The sequence below is a fragment of the Podarcis filfolensis genome (assembly GCF_964270895.1).
Source record: "Podarcis filfolensis genome assembly, chromosome: 13".
Classification (NCBI taxonomy): domain Eukaryota; kingdom Metazoa; phylum Chordata; class Lepidosauria; order Squamata; family Lacertidae; genus Podarcis; species Podarcis filfolensis.
The window spans coordinates 53,270,177-53,284,134 of record NC_139615.1 but is presented as its reverse complement, the minus strand read 5'-3'; the positions used below and the strand labels follow the sequence as shown (position 1 = coordinate 53,284,134).

Genomic DNA, 13,958 nt, shown 5'->3' with positions numbered 1-13,958 from the left:
TCTTCCTTCGTTCCTTTTCATTCCCCTCCGCGCCCCCTCCTTTAAAATACTGTATTGGAAACCGGGTCTCTTCTAAGTTCCGCAGCCCAATGGAAACATTTCAAGGGAGAGAGCGGAGTGTTCTCAGCACAATCTCAGCCTCCCGCTCACTAATTGGGGGCCAATTCCCATTTTGTGGAGTCTTCATGTGCCCCCCCCCCCCATGGAGAACTCGGGGCTGCAGGTTCCAGTCGTGGGCTGCAGTGACAGCAAGCGAGTAAACAGACCTGATAGAATCTGACAGGTCCATTCTCTTCTTAAAATCAGTCAGTCTGAAAGATTTTCTTTTACATAATCCAATGTGCTTTCTCATGAAGTAGAACAAATGCTACCATGCACTTTGGGGTACAATCTAGGGTTTTTTAAATACACTTTTACTGCTTTTAAATGGGGTTGGGCAAATTAGTTTAGAATACATAATAATAAATTACAGCATTATGTTTTACAAACTTTGGGAACTTGGTTTGTACCGGGAAAAAAGTTCCAATAATAGCATGTATGCCTGCTTTTTTTTTTAAGGTATTATGCTCAGCATGATCACTTAGAAATAAGTTCCATTTCAGTTTGTGGAAGGCTTGTATCTACAAATGAAAATGATATTTATTTTCCTTCTGTCTTGAATTCAAAATGATCTCACCCACTCAAAAACAATAACGTTATCTGCAAAACCTACTAGAAGGCATATATAGGTTACCTACAACTTTTATTTAGCAATGAAATCCATCCTTTACAAATGCCAGGATATGTCAAGAGTCCACCAGACGAAAGAGCAGCATAAGGTGTTCCATGAACCTTTTCCCCATGGAGCTTCAGAGAATGTTAGCAAGTTGCTTGTTGAGCAATGAAAGGCTAGAGCAGTAATGTTTGCTGTGGGAAAGAGTGTCTGAAAGTAGTAGCTGCCCAAAGCAAAAGGGTAGAAGACCCTCCAGCAGAGAGGGAAGGGGGCTTCTGAGTCGCCCATTCCAAATGCACAAAAGTTGAGGAGTTTTAAAAAGTGCTTTTGAGTAGGTTACCTGATGGTAGATTAATTGGTAGGAGCTTCATAGGTAAAGCTAAAGGTACCCCTGACCGTTAGGTCCAGTCGCAGACGACACTGGGGTTGCAGCGCGCATCTCGCTTTACTGGCCGAGGGAGCCGGCGTTTGTCCGCAGTCAGCTTCCAGGTCATGTGGCCAGCATGAGTAAGCTGCTTCTGGTGAACCAGAGCAGCGCACGGAAATGCCGTTTACCTTCCTGCCAGAGCGGTACCTATTTATCTACTTGGACTTTGATGTGCTTTCGAACTGCTAGGTGAGCAGGAGCTGGGACCAAACAACGGGCGCTCACCCCGTCGCAGGGATTCGAACTGCCGACCTTCCGATTGGCAAGCCCTAGGCTCTGTGATTTAGACCACAGCGCCACCCGCGTCCAGCCAGGAGCTTCATAAAAAGGTAAAGGTACCCCTGCCCGTACGGGCCAGTCTTGACAGACTCTAGGCTTGTGCGCTCATCTCACTCTAGAGGCCGGGGGCCAGCGCTGTCTGGAGACACTTCCAGGTCATGTGGCCAGCGTGACGAAGCTGCTCTGGCGAGCCAGCGCAGCACACGGAACGCCGTTTACCTTCCCGCTGGTAAGCGGCCCCTATTTATCTACTTGCACCCGGGGGTGCTTTCAAACTGCTAGGTGGGCAGGAGCTGGGACCGAACGACGGGAGCTCACCCCGTCATGGGGATTCGAACCGCCGGCCATGCAATCGGCAAGTCCTAGGCACTGAGGTTTTACCCACAGCGCCACCCGCGTCCCTTTAAGGAGCTTCATACCACAGTATAAAATGTAACCCAGTTTAACCCAAAGTACAGCAAGGCAACAACTGGGGGGCGTGGCTGTTTTTGTTTTTGTTGGTGTGTGTGTGTGAGAGAGAGAGAGAGAGAGAGAGAGTGTGTACATATAGCAGTTATTCTGCCTCCTATCACATGGTAGGATGCAATAACATTTTAGACAGCTGCAGTGCTTTGTTTTCCTGTAAATAACTTCAGAGGGTGGCAGGAAAGCAGGACACAATAAGAAGTTTCTAAAATTCTGAACTATGTGGAGAGAGAGGAAACCTTTTCCGCCTCTTTTGTGATACTAGAACTTTGGGTCACCCATTCAAGCTTTTAAGCTGCAGTTTTACAGCAGACAAAAATTACAAACACCGCATGTAATTTAACTTAGGGAATTTGGTGTACAGTGGTGGGAAGTTCCACTGGTTACAATGTGGTGATTGGCCACCAACTGATATGGCTGCAAAGGGAAGTCAATAAGTTTCCAGAGAAGGAGTCTCTCAATGCCAACTGGGCATGATAGCTAAGTGGAACCTTGATGTTCAGGGGAAAGATCCAAGATGGTAGGCGCAGATTCCCTGAAGGCTAGAGCCCAAAGGCATCTGCCCAACTGGCCACGCTGTACTGTACGGTGTACTCATGTGGATGCAAGGCTGACTTCAAGCCTGAGTGCTGTTGGAGCAGGGCCAGATGGAGACCCCGCCTCCCTGCTCAGGGCGCATCTGGACTGAGGGAGACAGGGAGGGAGATTCCTTTCCCCTGGACTATGGCTTGATTCAGCAAGACAATCCTTAGACGCTCAATATTCAAAGCGTACGGATGGCTGGCATTAACTTCCAAACTGCCATAGCTCATGGTGGATAAAGTATGGGGTTTAAACTAAAGAAATACACACACACACACACACACACACACACACGAAAAAAGAAATTTTTAAAAAATGGGTTTTATAAACAAGAATAATGTTATACCAATAAGTATACCAAGTTTTCTCATGTCATTTGTATGAACACATGAGTCTTCGGTAAAACAGACGGAGGCCAGAATGTGTCTGTGATTTTGCTACGTGTCAAAGACACCAAATCTCTTATGCACGCAGAACCCGTCATTCATTTCAGTGGAAGGGCTGAACCATGTTTGCACACCAAGGAGTGTACAGATGTTCTACCTGGCATTTACACACCTCCAGAAGCCATTTGAGGGGAACAGAAATCCCCAGTAGCACCTACTAAAATGCTCTGCCAGGTTCCCAAGGGAAGAGATAAATAATTATTAACCCTTAGTTACTGAGCACATCCTAAGATGCAAGAAATTGCCAGGCTGGACAGCTAATTGAAAAGCAAAGGGCAAATGTGAAATTGATTTGTGTGCACGGGGGCAAATGACACTCAGAGCACCATTTCACAGGACAGCAGGGAGAAATACAAATTCATTAAAAAGAAAGAAAATGCTCACCTATATTCTTGTGGAGAAGGGTGGTGGCTTTGCCCTGAATTTCGAATGAGGCCAGACATGACGGAGGTGATATCACTTTCTATCATTTCCTACATGGAAAGAAGGGGAGAGGACCACATAGGTATGACAGAACTACCCAGTATTTCAACAAATAAAGAACTAGCTTCTTGATTGTTTAAAATGCTATATATGATGACACCCAAATCTTACATATTTTGCTTCAGAAGAAGATTTCCTTGGATATTTTTTTTAAAAAACCTTTGTTGATGCTTAATGAGCAAACACTAGTATATAATGAGGGGAAAATCCACCATTATCAAGTGGATAAATTTGGGATATGCAACATTTTGCAGTCTTATGTGCAAGTCCAAATTCAGTAAGATTTACACAGGACCGACTTTCCAGGCATTTTTGCTGTGAGTGTCCTCATCTAGAGAGAGAGCAGCCTGACTTTACGCATTTACTCAGAAATGCAGCCCACTGGACTCAAGGTGGACTTAGCCGTATTTTCAAAAGTACAACCCACTGAAGTGAAATAATTGCTCAAAAGAAAACAAATAAAGAAAGAAACCTGCTGATTGCAGAAGTGGGTGAAAATAAACGAAGTCATAGCAACTGACAAGTTTGGGGGGCAATGATCACTCCAGCACCTTTTATCCCAATACCACTTTGTTTTCACGGGGAGGAAGGCGAAGCTGGTCCCAGACCCCCTTATGCCCCCCCGGGTCCCGGGCTCCCCACCTGCGGCTTTTGCACCCTGGGCGGGGGGGGGGGGGGGAGGCAGGTACCTGCACCACGATGGCGGCGGCGGCGGCGGCTGCCCGGGCGCCCGGCTGCTCCCTTCGCCCGGCGGGCTGCGCTCTCCTCGCTTCCTCCTCGCTCGCCAAACCGTTTTTAAATTTCCCTCTCGGGGAGCTGTCCAGCCTGGAGCATGCGCAGAAGGGGCGGGCCGGCGGGGGGGGGGCAGCGGCGGGGCAGCTCCGGGCAGGCGGCGCCGCGGCGCCCTCCTCTCTCTCTCTCTCTCTCTCTCTCTCTCTCTCTCTCTCTCTCTCGGCCGGCGGAGCAGCCTGGGCGCCCGCCCCAAGCTCGCCGCGGGAGCCCGGAGGCAGCGCGCGGAGCCGGGTCTCGGCCGCGAGGAGCTCCCAGTCGCCCCGAGACGCGGCGCGGCGGCAGCGGCAGAAGCAGCGCCGCCCTGAGCGCCCGGAGGGCGGGCCGGCCTCCCCTTTGGCGCCGCGGCGCCCGCGCCTCCAGCAGCGGGAAAGGGCCCGCGAGGAGGAAGCCGGGAGAGAAGGGGCTGCGAGGAGCCCGGCCGGGAGAGGCCCGTCAGGCTGCCGCAGGGCAGAGTTGTTAAACTGTGGAACTCCCTGCTGCAACAGGAGGCGGGGAGGCCCGGGCAGAGCCAGGATGTCTATTAGGAGGGGCAGAACCTCCGGGGGGGAGCTGCCCCCCCCCGCCCCACCAACCTGGATGGTTTGGAAAGAAGATTGGACAAATTCATGGAGGAGGAGAGAGCTCTGGATGGCTCCTAGCCAGAGTGTTGATTGCAGAGGAGCCAACTCCTAGCAGCCAAGGTCCCCAATAAAATATTTGAGGGGCTGCTCCTTCCAAGTTGATGGGCATTGCCGTTCAAATGGTGTGTGCGCGCCATGTCATGCGACTGATTATGCAGGGCAGGGCTTACTTGCAAGCCCCCCCCATATTTTATTCAAGTTGGCCCCCCGGTTGGAGGCATCAATACTTCTGAATCCCAGTTGTTGGAAACCAGAGATCTTGTGCTCAGATCCTGCTTGCAGGTTTCCAGCAGGCCTTGGGGAGCCCCTGTGGAAACGGTTTGTGGGACCCAGCTGGGTTCTTCCAATGTTCTGATGTTTTCTGCCCACCCCGCCCATTCCAGGTCTCCCTGGGGCTTTCACAGAGCAACAATAAGCTTTGCCAGTTCTTACCAGAAACAGAAAACCTCCGAGCACGTGCAGATTCCCTTTTGATTGCTTCCAGATGACCGGTTTATTCAGCAATCCTCCTTATTCATTTGCACAAAGTTTGTAAACCGCTTTAAGATTTTATTAATTGCAAGTGGTATATAAATGCTGTGAAAAAAAGTACAAATAATAAATGTGCAATTGTGTTTCATTTTTGCTTTATATATTATAGTACGGTTACTCCATGTGTTGTGATGTAAGTTGTCCTGCGCTTCTATTTGGAGGAAGGGTGGGGTCTAAAAGCAGTTCAATAAATAAACAAACTAGGGTGCCACAGATGGACATAGGAAGCGTCTGCTGGATCAGGCCATTGGCCCAACTAGGCCAGCATCCTGTTCTTACCCTTGCCAGCCAGGGGCCCCCCATTATGAGAAGCCCACAAACAGGCCCCGGGCACAAGAGCAACTCTGCCCTCCTGTGGCTTCTAGCAACTGGCATTCAGAGGCATCGCTGCCTCTGACTGTGGAGGCAGAGCATTGAGTAAGCCTTCTCTTGAATTTACAAAATGCATAACCTGTGTGCAGCAATCCTGAGTCAACCTTCCTCTTCCTTCTTCCAGGTAAATTAAAGTAGACATGGTATATCAATAAGGAGTGTTCATCCGGTCTCTGCTAGGGCATCATTCAGAATGTGTTTCTGCTACGACACACTGGCTAGCAAGTTCCAGTACTCTGCAACAAACACAGTGATTTGCTTGACAGAAATAGAGCAAAGGGCTGATTCACGCATCACCATTTGCACCAAAATGGGCTAGAGAAGCGAAAAACAGCACTAGGAAAGTCTAGAGACACACACACACACACACACACACACACACTTAAATTATAGTGAATAACTGCTTTTAAACAAGCAACTTATTTCCTCAGAACGTTTAATGCCTCTTTTAATTTACCAGAGCATTTAATTCCCCCCTCCACTTGTGTTACAAATCCTCTTTGTATTTCTTGTAGATTGATATTTAAACTGAAATAGACATAAACCAGAGCGATAGGTGCTCCATTTTACAAGGCCAGGCCTCCCCACCCCCCATGGGTGAAATTTGCTTGTAATACTTTCTGTCAGTGTAACAAATTGTAGTTAAAATCATTTAGTGTGAAATTGCCCATTAATCCCACCAGGAAAAGGCATTTAGCAAAAGTCTAGTCACTTGAGAGCATACAGATGGTGCATCGGAGTTGTACAATAGGACCAACCACTGATTATATGCAGGGATGTAACGGACAAAAAGGTCTTCCTGAAAACCAAGACCAGGAGAAGTGAGGGTGGTCCTAGTGCCTGACTGGTTCAAATAGAAGGCAGTCTTTACAATATCAGCAATAAGCAAAATGCACAAGTATGTCGAGAACAACCAGGGCAGAGAAGGTGAAACGGCTGCAGAGTGAGGCCAGTGACTTTGTAGCTTATAAAGTAGCTCTCTGCACCTTGGCAGCTGGGAAGATTAGGGTGAAAGAACCAGATAAACTAGTGGCCAACTGCAAAGGGGACTCGGAGATTTAATTTGTACATGCTATATGAGAACTACCTATGTAACAGAGAATTTTAGTAGATTTGTCTGTAGTTTTACTGTATATGTAGTGACTGTTGATGTTTTTGGATGATGCCATGGCCTTTGGGTAGTGCAACAAAAGTTTATGAAGTTAAAAACACAGTCAGAATATATAAACATCAATACCTGGGTGCTGCCCCAGAAAAAGGAAAATGTCTGCCTGGTGAGAAAAGAATGTCAAAGTTAGTGTCAAGTCCAGAACAGGAGAAGAGCCTGCGAGATCCGCCCCAGGGGCCCCTCTAGTCCAGACTCCTCTTCTCACAGTGACCAACCAGATGCCTGTGGGAAGCCCACAAGCAAGATTTGAGCACAAGAGGCCTCTCACCTCCAGCAGTTTCCAGCAAGTGGTCTTCAGAAGCATTGCTGCCTCTATTCACCTTAAATCTGCCTTGTAGGAATCCTTAGCAGATGACTGCAGTGCCTGGAGACACTCAGGTCATGCATCCACAGCAATGCTCAGAGGAGGAATGACTGCTGGGAAAAGCGCAGAGAGGAAAAAACCCCTGGTGCATCTGCAGCAACACAACCGGATGCCTTCCTCTGCTGCAAATGCAACAAAACATGTCTCTCCCCTATCAGTCTCTACAGCCACAGCAGGCGCTGTAACTCGCCAACCTTTGGACTTCATCCCTGAAAGCACACTCCTCCAGTGTCTCCTGAGACAGATGGATACCAACTGTCTCCAGCTGTGGAGGCAAAGCAAAACAATCGTGGCTAGCAGCCATTGATAGCCTTCTCCATGAATTTGTCCAATCCTCTTTTAAAGGCCATCCCTGCCTCCTGTGGCAGCGAGTTCCATAGTTCAACCAATCTGCTGCGTGAATAAGTGCTTTCTTTTATCACTTGTGAATGTTCTGACATTGAGCTTCATTGGATGTCCGTGACTTGCTAGTGTTATGAAAGAGGGAGGGGGAAAAATTCTTTCTCAACTTTCTCCATGTCATGTCATGGGGGTTAGTTCAAAACATCTGGAAAGCCCCATCCTGGGGAAGACTGCCCTGTTGCCCCAGCTGTTGGTGATGTTTCTTCCAGCACAAGATCTCAAATTGTTTTAGGTCTTCTGTGCTTCCTGTTACAGACAGACCTATAAGGACATGCCTGCATTGTTGTTTCTCCCCATTTATTTTGTTGAGATAGCAGATGAGCTGCTGGCATCTACTTTGGGGTATTGTCAGGACATAAAGTTGGTGTGAAAAGCCAGTCCCTTTGCAATGTGAGCTGTGTCTTCAATGTTTCATCCCCGTTTGTCCTTTCCAGATTCTACATGGACCAGGGTGAGACTTTTCTACACACGTCTCCTTGACAGGCATTAATCAAATTGGAACAATCGAGGCAGGGGTGTTATTTTTATCCAGGGGCACTTTAGCCGGATGGATCCACCCACCCTCCTCAAACGTCTCTGTCCCAAATCCTGCCACCGCTTCTTAGGTTGCTTCTGCTCAATTTTGACATGACTCGGAAATCCAATTAAACCATTTTTTCACCTTCCCAGTCCCCAAATCCAACATTTCAGTAATTAGTAGAAACAAGCCACTCTCGCACTTGCTCCTTTTTGTAGTCCAGGGGGCTGTGTCCCATGATTTAAAACTAACATTTTCAAAAGCACTTCATGGTTTTGGGGAATGGTCAATTAACCTTCTGTTTCCTGTGGGGAACCCCGTGAAGAACTGTCAACAGTTGGGTTTGCAGAGATTTGCCCAGTGACCTATGAGGCCAGGAGGTTCACAGATGCATGTAACTGTGTCATCATAGATTTGTTTCCTGGGTGACAATATCGCAAGAGAATGAGCCAACTGCTTGTCGGTTTTGGGCTTCTTCTGTAGCACACGGGTGACCAGCTGAATCGATCACGATGTGCTCTCCTCCCAGCTGGTGTTATGGGGTGTACTAATGGGGAACACAAGGACAAAAGGGGATTTCTGGTATCTTTCAGACATTTCCCCTTCCTCTTTCCCTACATAATCTTTTCTTATTGATACTAATAACTCTGTAGACCAGAGAAAAAATTCACAAGCTACCTGCTGAGTTTTGTGTGCATTTTTAAACTATATATATAACTTGAGAGTAGCTATCCTAGTTGTCAACTATAGAGAAAAAAAAACATGCAGAGCAATCCTATAACCATAATTTATGCTGATGCAGTCAGGGGGAGGGGGAGGGGAGGAATGTTGTAACTGCATCATCAGAACAGCTGCTGTATCCAATATTCACTTATCCTGGGACACACACACAAAACACAGGAAATGGTGCAAAAAGGCAGACACACATCCCCGGCTACCTACGTGCTCTTGTAGTGATGTGGGAAAGCTTAAAAAATTGCTCCCAATGATGTCAGGATAGCTGCAAAGTTCTGCCACCAAAAGAGGTCTGGAGGAGAATAGGTGCTGGTGCCATTGTGCTGCTCCCCTGGAAGGGGGCATGTCCACCCCCATGGCTGGGCCCTCAAAACAGCTTTGGGCATGTCTCACGTTCTTTCCATGTAATAGAACTTCATCAGCCAGCCTAATTTAGATTGCTCCAATATACACTTTTCTAATAGGATACAATCTGCGGCTAAGAACATAAGAAGAGTTGCTGGATCAGGCCAATGGCCCATCCAGTCCAGGATCCATGTTCTCACATTGTCCAACCAGATGTGTTTAGGAAACCTGCAAGCCGGACCCAAGCGCAAGAGCCCCGCCCCCTCCTGCAATGCCCAGCAGCACATGGAGGCAGAGCAGAGCCATCCTGGCTAGTAGCTCCATGGATTTCTCTATTCCTCTTTTAAAGCCATCCAGGCTGGGGGCCATCACTGCCTCCCGTGGGAGCAAGCTCCATGGTTTACGGTAGCAATGCACTGGTCTATTCAAGCCCAAATACACAGAATCCACATTGTTATTAGCTCTGCAATGGATGTACCACGAACTCCCACCATAAGCTGTTTATGATGCGCAATCTCATCCGAAGGAATGGGTGCTGGACTATTGGACGATGGATTGCGTCCCTTTAAGGCATTTGCTGGCTGCTGTTTGCAGTGGCTGAAGGTGGGTGGAGAACGCAGGAAAGACTGTTCTCGCCTCTCTCAGGAACATCATTAGACACAGAGAAGGATGTTAGTAGTTTTTTAAAAAAATTCTCATGGCCAAGAGAGGCGGGAGGTGGTGTGCAGCTTGCACCGTGGTCACCTGCTAACAAGTGTCAAAGTCACCCACTGCTGACAGTGGAGGTGCCAGGGCTGAATTGCTGCCAATAAGTTAAGCATCCCATCTCGGGGTGTGGGTGTGTTTATAGAGCTGCTGACAGATAGTGATTGCCCTTCTCCGTGACTGAAGGGGGAAGCAATGTGTTGCCTCTCCTCTGCACTCAGGATGGATTACTCATTCAAAATGACAGGTCCTGTCCAGCTTCTCCAAGTTTGGAGTGCTCTCGCCGCACAGATACTTAACGTTAATTCAAGAACCAGTCATGTCAGATGGCCAAGTTCAAATCCCCCCTCCTCTCTCTCTCTCTCTCTCTCTCTCTCTCTCTCTCTCACACACACACACACAAAATAGTATGTTTTGAAAGGCCTGAGCCAATAATAAACACCATCCACCGGGCTTGCTTCCTCCCATGTGGCTCTCATTTAGGACATATCCCCAGCACACTGTCTCCATTGACGGGTAAATATATATGTGTATTTTTTAATGCCTCAAGAGGGAGCTGAATGATAAAAGAAACCTGGTGCATTAACTAAAAGCTCTGTGATTTTATATTGATCTTGCCATGCAGATGTCAGTGCTTCTAATAATTCTTTCAGTTAAACCCAAACGTGATCAAGTTCAGGTTTTCGTAATACAATTAGGCTTGCATGGCGGTTCTGGGACGGGGCAGCAAATACTGACCTTTCCCTCGTGCGGAGCTTGATATATGGGTACCCTCAAAAATTTAAAATTTGGCTGTATAATTCGGAACCAATGTGATTTGAATAATGTGATGTGATTGGCCTGTTAATAAAAATTATAAAAAAAGGAAATACTGACCTTTCCACAACTCCTAAATATGGACAAGAATCACATTGCTTGTTTTCTTTGTCCCTGGATGTGTGATGTCAAATGGATCCCTCTCCTCATCTGTCCACAGCCAGTGGATTTTCCCCATTGGCCTTAAAGAGAGGGAATAATCTGATGAATAGCCAAACAGTAAAATGCAGCTGAAACGGAGAGGGGGGGGTCCTTCACCTTTTTGTATTTGATTTACTTCCTACTTCCTTATTTAATCACTGGGTTCCTAAAGGCCCCCTTGGGTGCGAATGACCCATGTTTTGTTGCTAGGGATGTGCCACTGACCCAAGCCAAGACCCCTGCCCTAGTTCACCTATCAGACAAAAATGAATATATTCCAGGAGCTATCAGCTTCCATTATCACTAACTGAGCCTGGCAGGTGGAGACGGGCCTCATTATTTTTAATTGGGTCCTATAGTTCTGCAGTTAAATAAAACACAATGGGCTCAGTCATTCAGGAAGATCTGCAGAAGACCTTCTGAGGAATAGGAGCCCTCCAGGAGAATCCCGGCTTCCCCTTCCACGTCTACCGGACTTTGGCAGGAAAGGACTGCACAGTGGATGGTGCCCAGCACAATCCTCCTCTTTTGTCTGCTTTGGAGTCAGGAGAAAACCAATTCTGCTCCTTTTATTGTTTTTGGCCATTTTCAAAACAATACACACTCTCTTAGGCGAAGGGGCCATAGCTCTGTGGCACAACATCTGCCTTGCAAGGAGAAAACATTGAGCTAGGTGGAGCCAGGATCTGACGCAGTATAAGGAAATCTTTAATAATGATGATGATGATGATGATGATGATAGTTTACAGTCAATCAATGAAGTTACTCAATCCACTATGAAATGTCTGTGAAGCGCTCATGATGAAGGCATTCTTAGCGGCAGCCCCACAACAGTGGAATGTGATTACGTGAGATGTCAGAGTCCGACCAGGCCGGCCCATCCATTTGGCCACTGGGAGAAGAGGATGGGCCATTGGCTGGATATAGCAGGCTCTTCTTAGGTTGTTCTCTTCATTCTCTTGCAGCCTTCAAGACGTTCCACCTTTTCCCACCACCTTTAGCAACTTGTTTGATCTGAGCTGCATAACTTTCCAATGTTTACCTGATTTTGATAATTTTACATTATGCTGGATTAGCGTTGGTCCTCTTGGCCTTTTAGAAACATTTTGAAATATTGTTTTAAGATTTTGGCAGTGCTTTGCAGTCTTAAATTGTATTTTATTGCTTATCTGATATGTCATTTGTAAACATATTTTGGATTATTTTTTCCCTTGAAAAGTGGTATGCAATTTATTAAATAATCAATTACATCTCATTCCTCTTTGCTGCTTTGTGTGTGTGTGTAATCTGAGAGCTGAAAAATCAAAATATACTCAGTTTGCCATAAATGCTTCCATTGTAATTCAAGGTGGATGGCAGGGATGGTTAGATCTGTCAATTTACGTTTCTCTACATTTTTCATTTTCCAGTATTTCCAGTCCAACACATTTCCACATTCATTTGTGTTAAATATCTATATATGTTGAACTTTTAAACATTAAAACTCTCTTCCTCCTAATAAACACACCTTTGCATGTGATTTTGCCTAATATAACACATTTTAGAAAGAATTTGCCCCAAATATAATACAGTTTAAATGTTATTTTAGCTTTTAATAATAAAGAAAAAATTAAATTGTCCCATAAATATGCATGTTTGAACACATTTTTCTGCATTGTAAAATCTGGAACAGTCCTGATCTGGAACAGATGCTGCAAGCAGACGCAAGCCAAAGGAACAGGATTGCGTGACGTTACATCTCTTTCTGCTCTTCCTCTCCAGAGTCCCTCCAAGGCGATTCGCAGGCCACAGGGGCTTCTCCTCAGCCCCCAAGGATGCCCTCCCACAGCAAAGGCCAGCCTGGGTGGCTCTGATGAAATCCTCTCCAGATGTGGGCTCATTTCTATGCATGAGTATTGGAAGGCAGGTTCCCCCTCTCCGCAAAGTGTGTTAAGAATTGCAACATTAAAAACCCTAAATGGGAAGTCTAAGCTCTGGTTTCCCACAATCGCAGGTTGTAACATAAGCTGTCTCTTCTAAGTATATTTGAGGAGTATATTTGGGGGGCGGCAATGTAAAGAGCTAATCGTACCCCCTTACAGCAGGACCAGTAATGATAACTGGATTCGTTTACAATTTCTCCAGAAAATCAAAGACCAGTTCCAACGGTTTATACTGAAATTAAAAAAATAAGGTCTATATATAATAAATGTTCATAAATGTACCAAGCAAACACGTACATAAATATATGAACCACATGTCTGAAGCAGCACAGGAAAACAGCCTGGAAACCATTTTGACTCCCAAACTGACCAAATGATTTCTCTGCAAGGTCAAGGAAAATGGAAAAGCCGCTCCATTGTCTTTTCATTCACAAATCCTGTCGTAAGGATATGTCTGTGTATGAATAGGGTGAGCCTGTGACCTGGCTCAGGAACTAAGTATTTATCATTACAAAAGACTGGTCGGGCTCCCCAGGCAATCCAATCAAGTAAGCATTAACAGGTAACCTGCCAGACAGGAGGTAAACAACGCACTCAGATTTCTCTTGAGCTATACCCTTTCTGTGATGTAGGTATGATGTTTCTGAGGGTGGTCTTGGACTCCAGGGCAGGCAATTTAAAATGTCTATATAAGGGCGGGCACACCTTTGTTTGGGGTCCTCCTCCTTTCCTGCGTGTGAGGGGAGCATCCTGGTGCAAGAGTTCAATAAAGATCAGGCTTACAAGCCGCTTTGCTTCTCAATATTCTCTGGTTGGCCTGTTATTTTCTCCGACCAATGGAGAACCTGCAAAAGACTCTATAAGGGCTCTTATTCCCCCATAAGGGAATAAGGGCAGATTTTCATTTATTACAATACTAACTTGCAGACTTGATAAGATTTAATGTGCTTGTTGAATTAGTATTTAGGAAAGCCAGCATTCTAGCACGGAGGGGGGTGTTTGTGGTGGGCATTGTCTTCTGAGGATGCTCTCTTGTGTCACTAAGTCAGTCTTGTGTATACCTTGCAGGCCCCCCAGCAGCAGAGGACGGGGCTGAGACTAACAGATAGTCAGGAAAAATGCACAAGGCAGCCG

General features: G+C 46.5%; 2 protein-coding genes across 9 annotated transcripts in view; one reads left to right on the top strand and one right to left on the bottom strand.

Annotated features, from left to right (window-relative positions):
- The window catches only part of MYO1H (myosin IH), a 96,331-nt gene that overhangs the window by 8,082 nt on the left and 74,291 nt on the right, over window positions 1-13,958 (top strand). The gene's annotated exons all lie outside the window — the stretch shown is intronic.
- FOXN4 (forkhead box N4) overlaps window positions 1-13,958 on the bottom strand; it is a 52,477-nt gene that overhangs the window by 27,464 nt on the left and 11,055 nt on the right. For 7 of the 8 annotated variants that reach the window (XM_083583886.1, XM_083583879.1, XM_083583883.1 and 4 more), the window contains exons 3-4: window positions 10,822-10,943; window positions 3,296-3,384 (exon numbers count right to left, since the gene is read on the bottom strand). In XM_083583886.1, the coding sequence (XP_083440012.1) occupies window positions 3,296-3,381 (86 nt within the window). In that variant the 5' untranslated portion in view covers window positions 3,382-3,384; window positions 10,822-10,943. Of the gene's footprint in view, window positions 1-3,295; window positions 3,385-4,083; window positions 4,194-10,821; window positions 10,944-13,958 lie in introns of those variants that run through there. The other variant, XM_083583881.1, reaches the window with a different exon arrangement.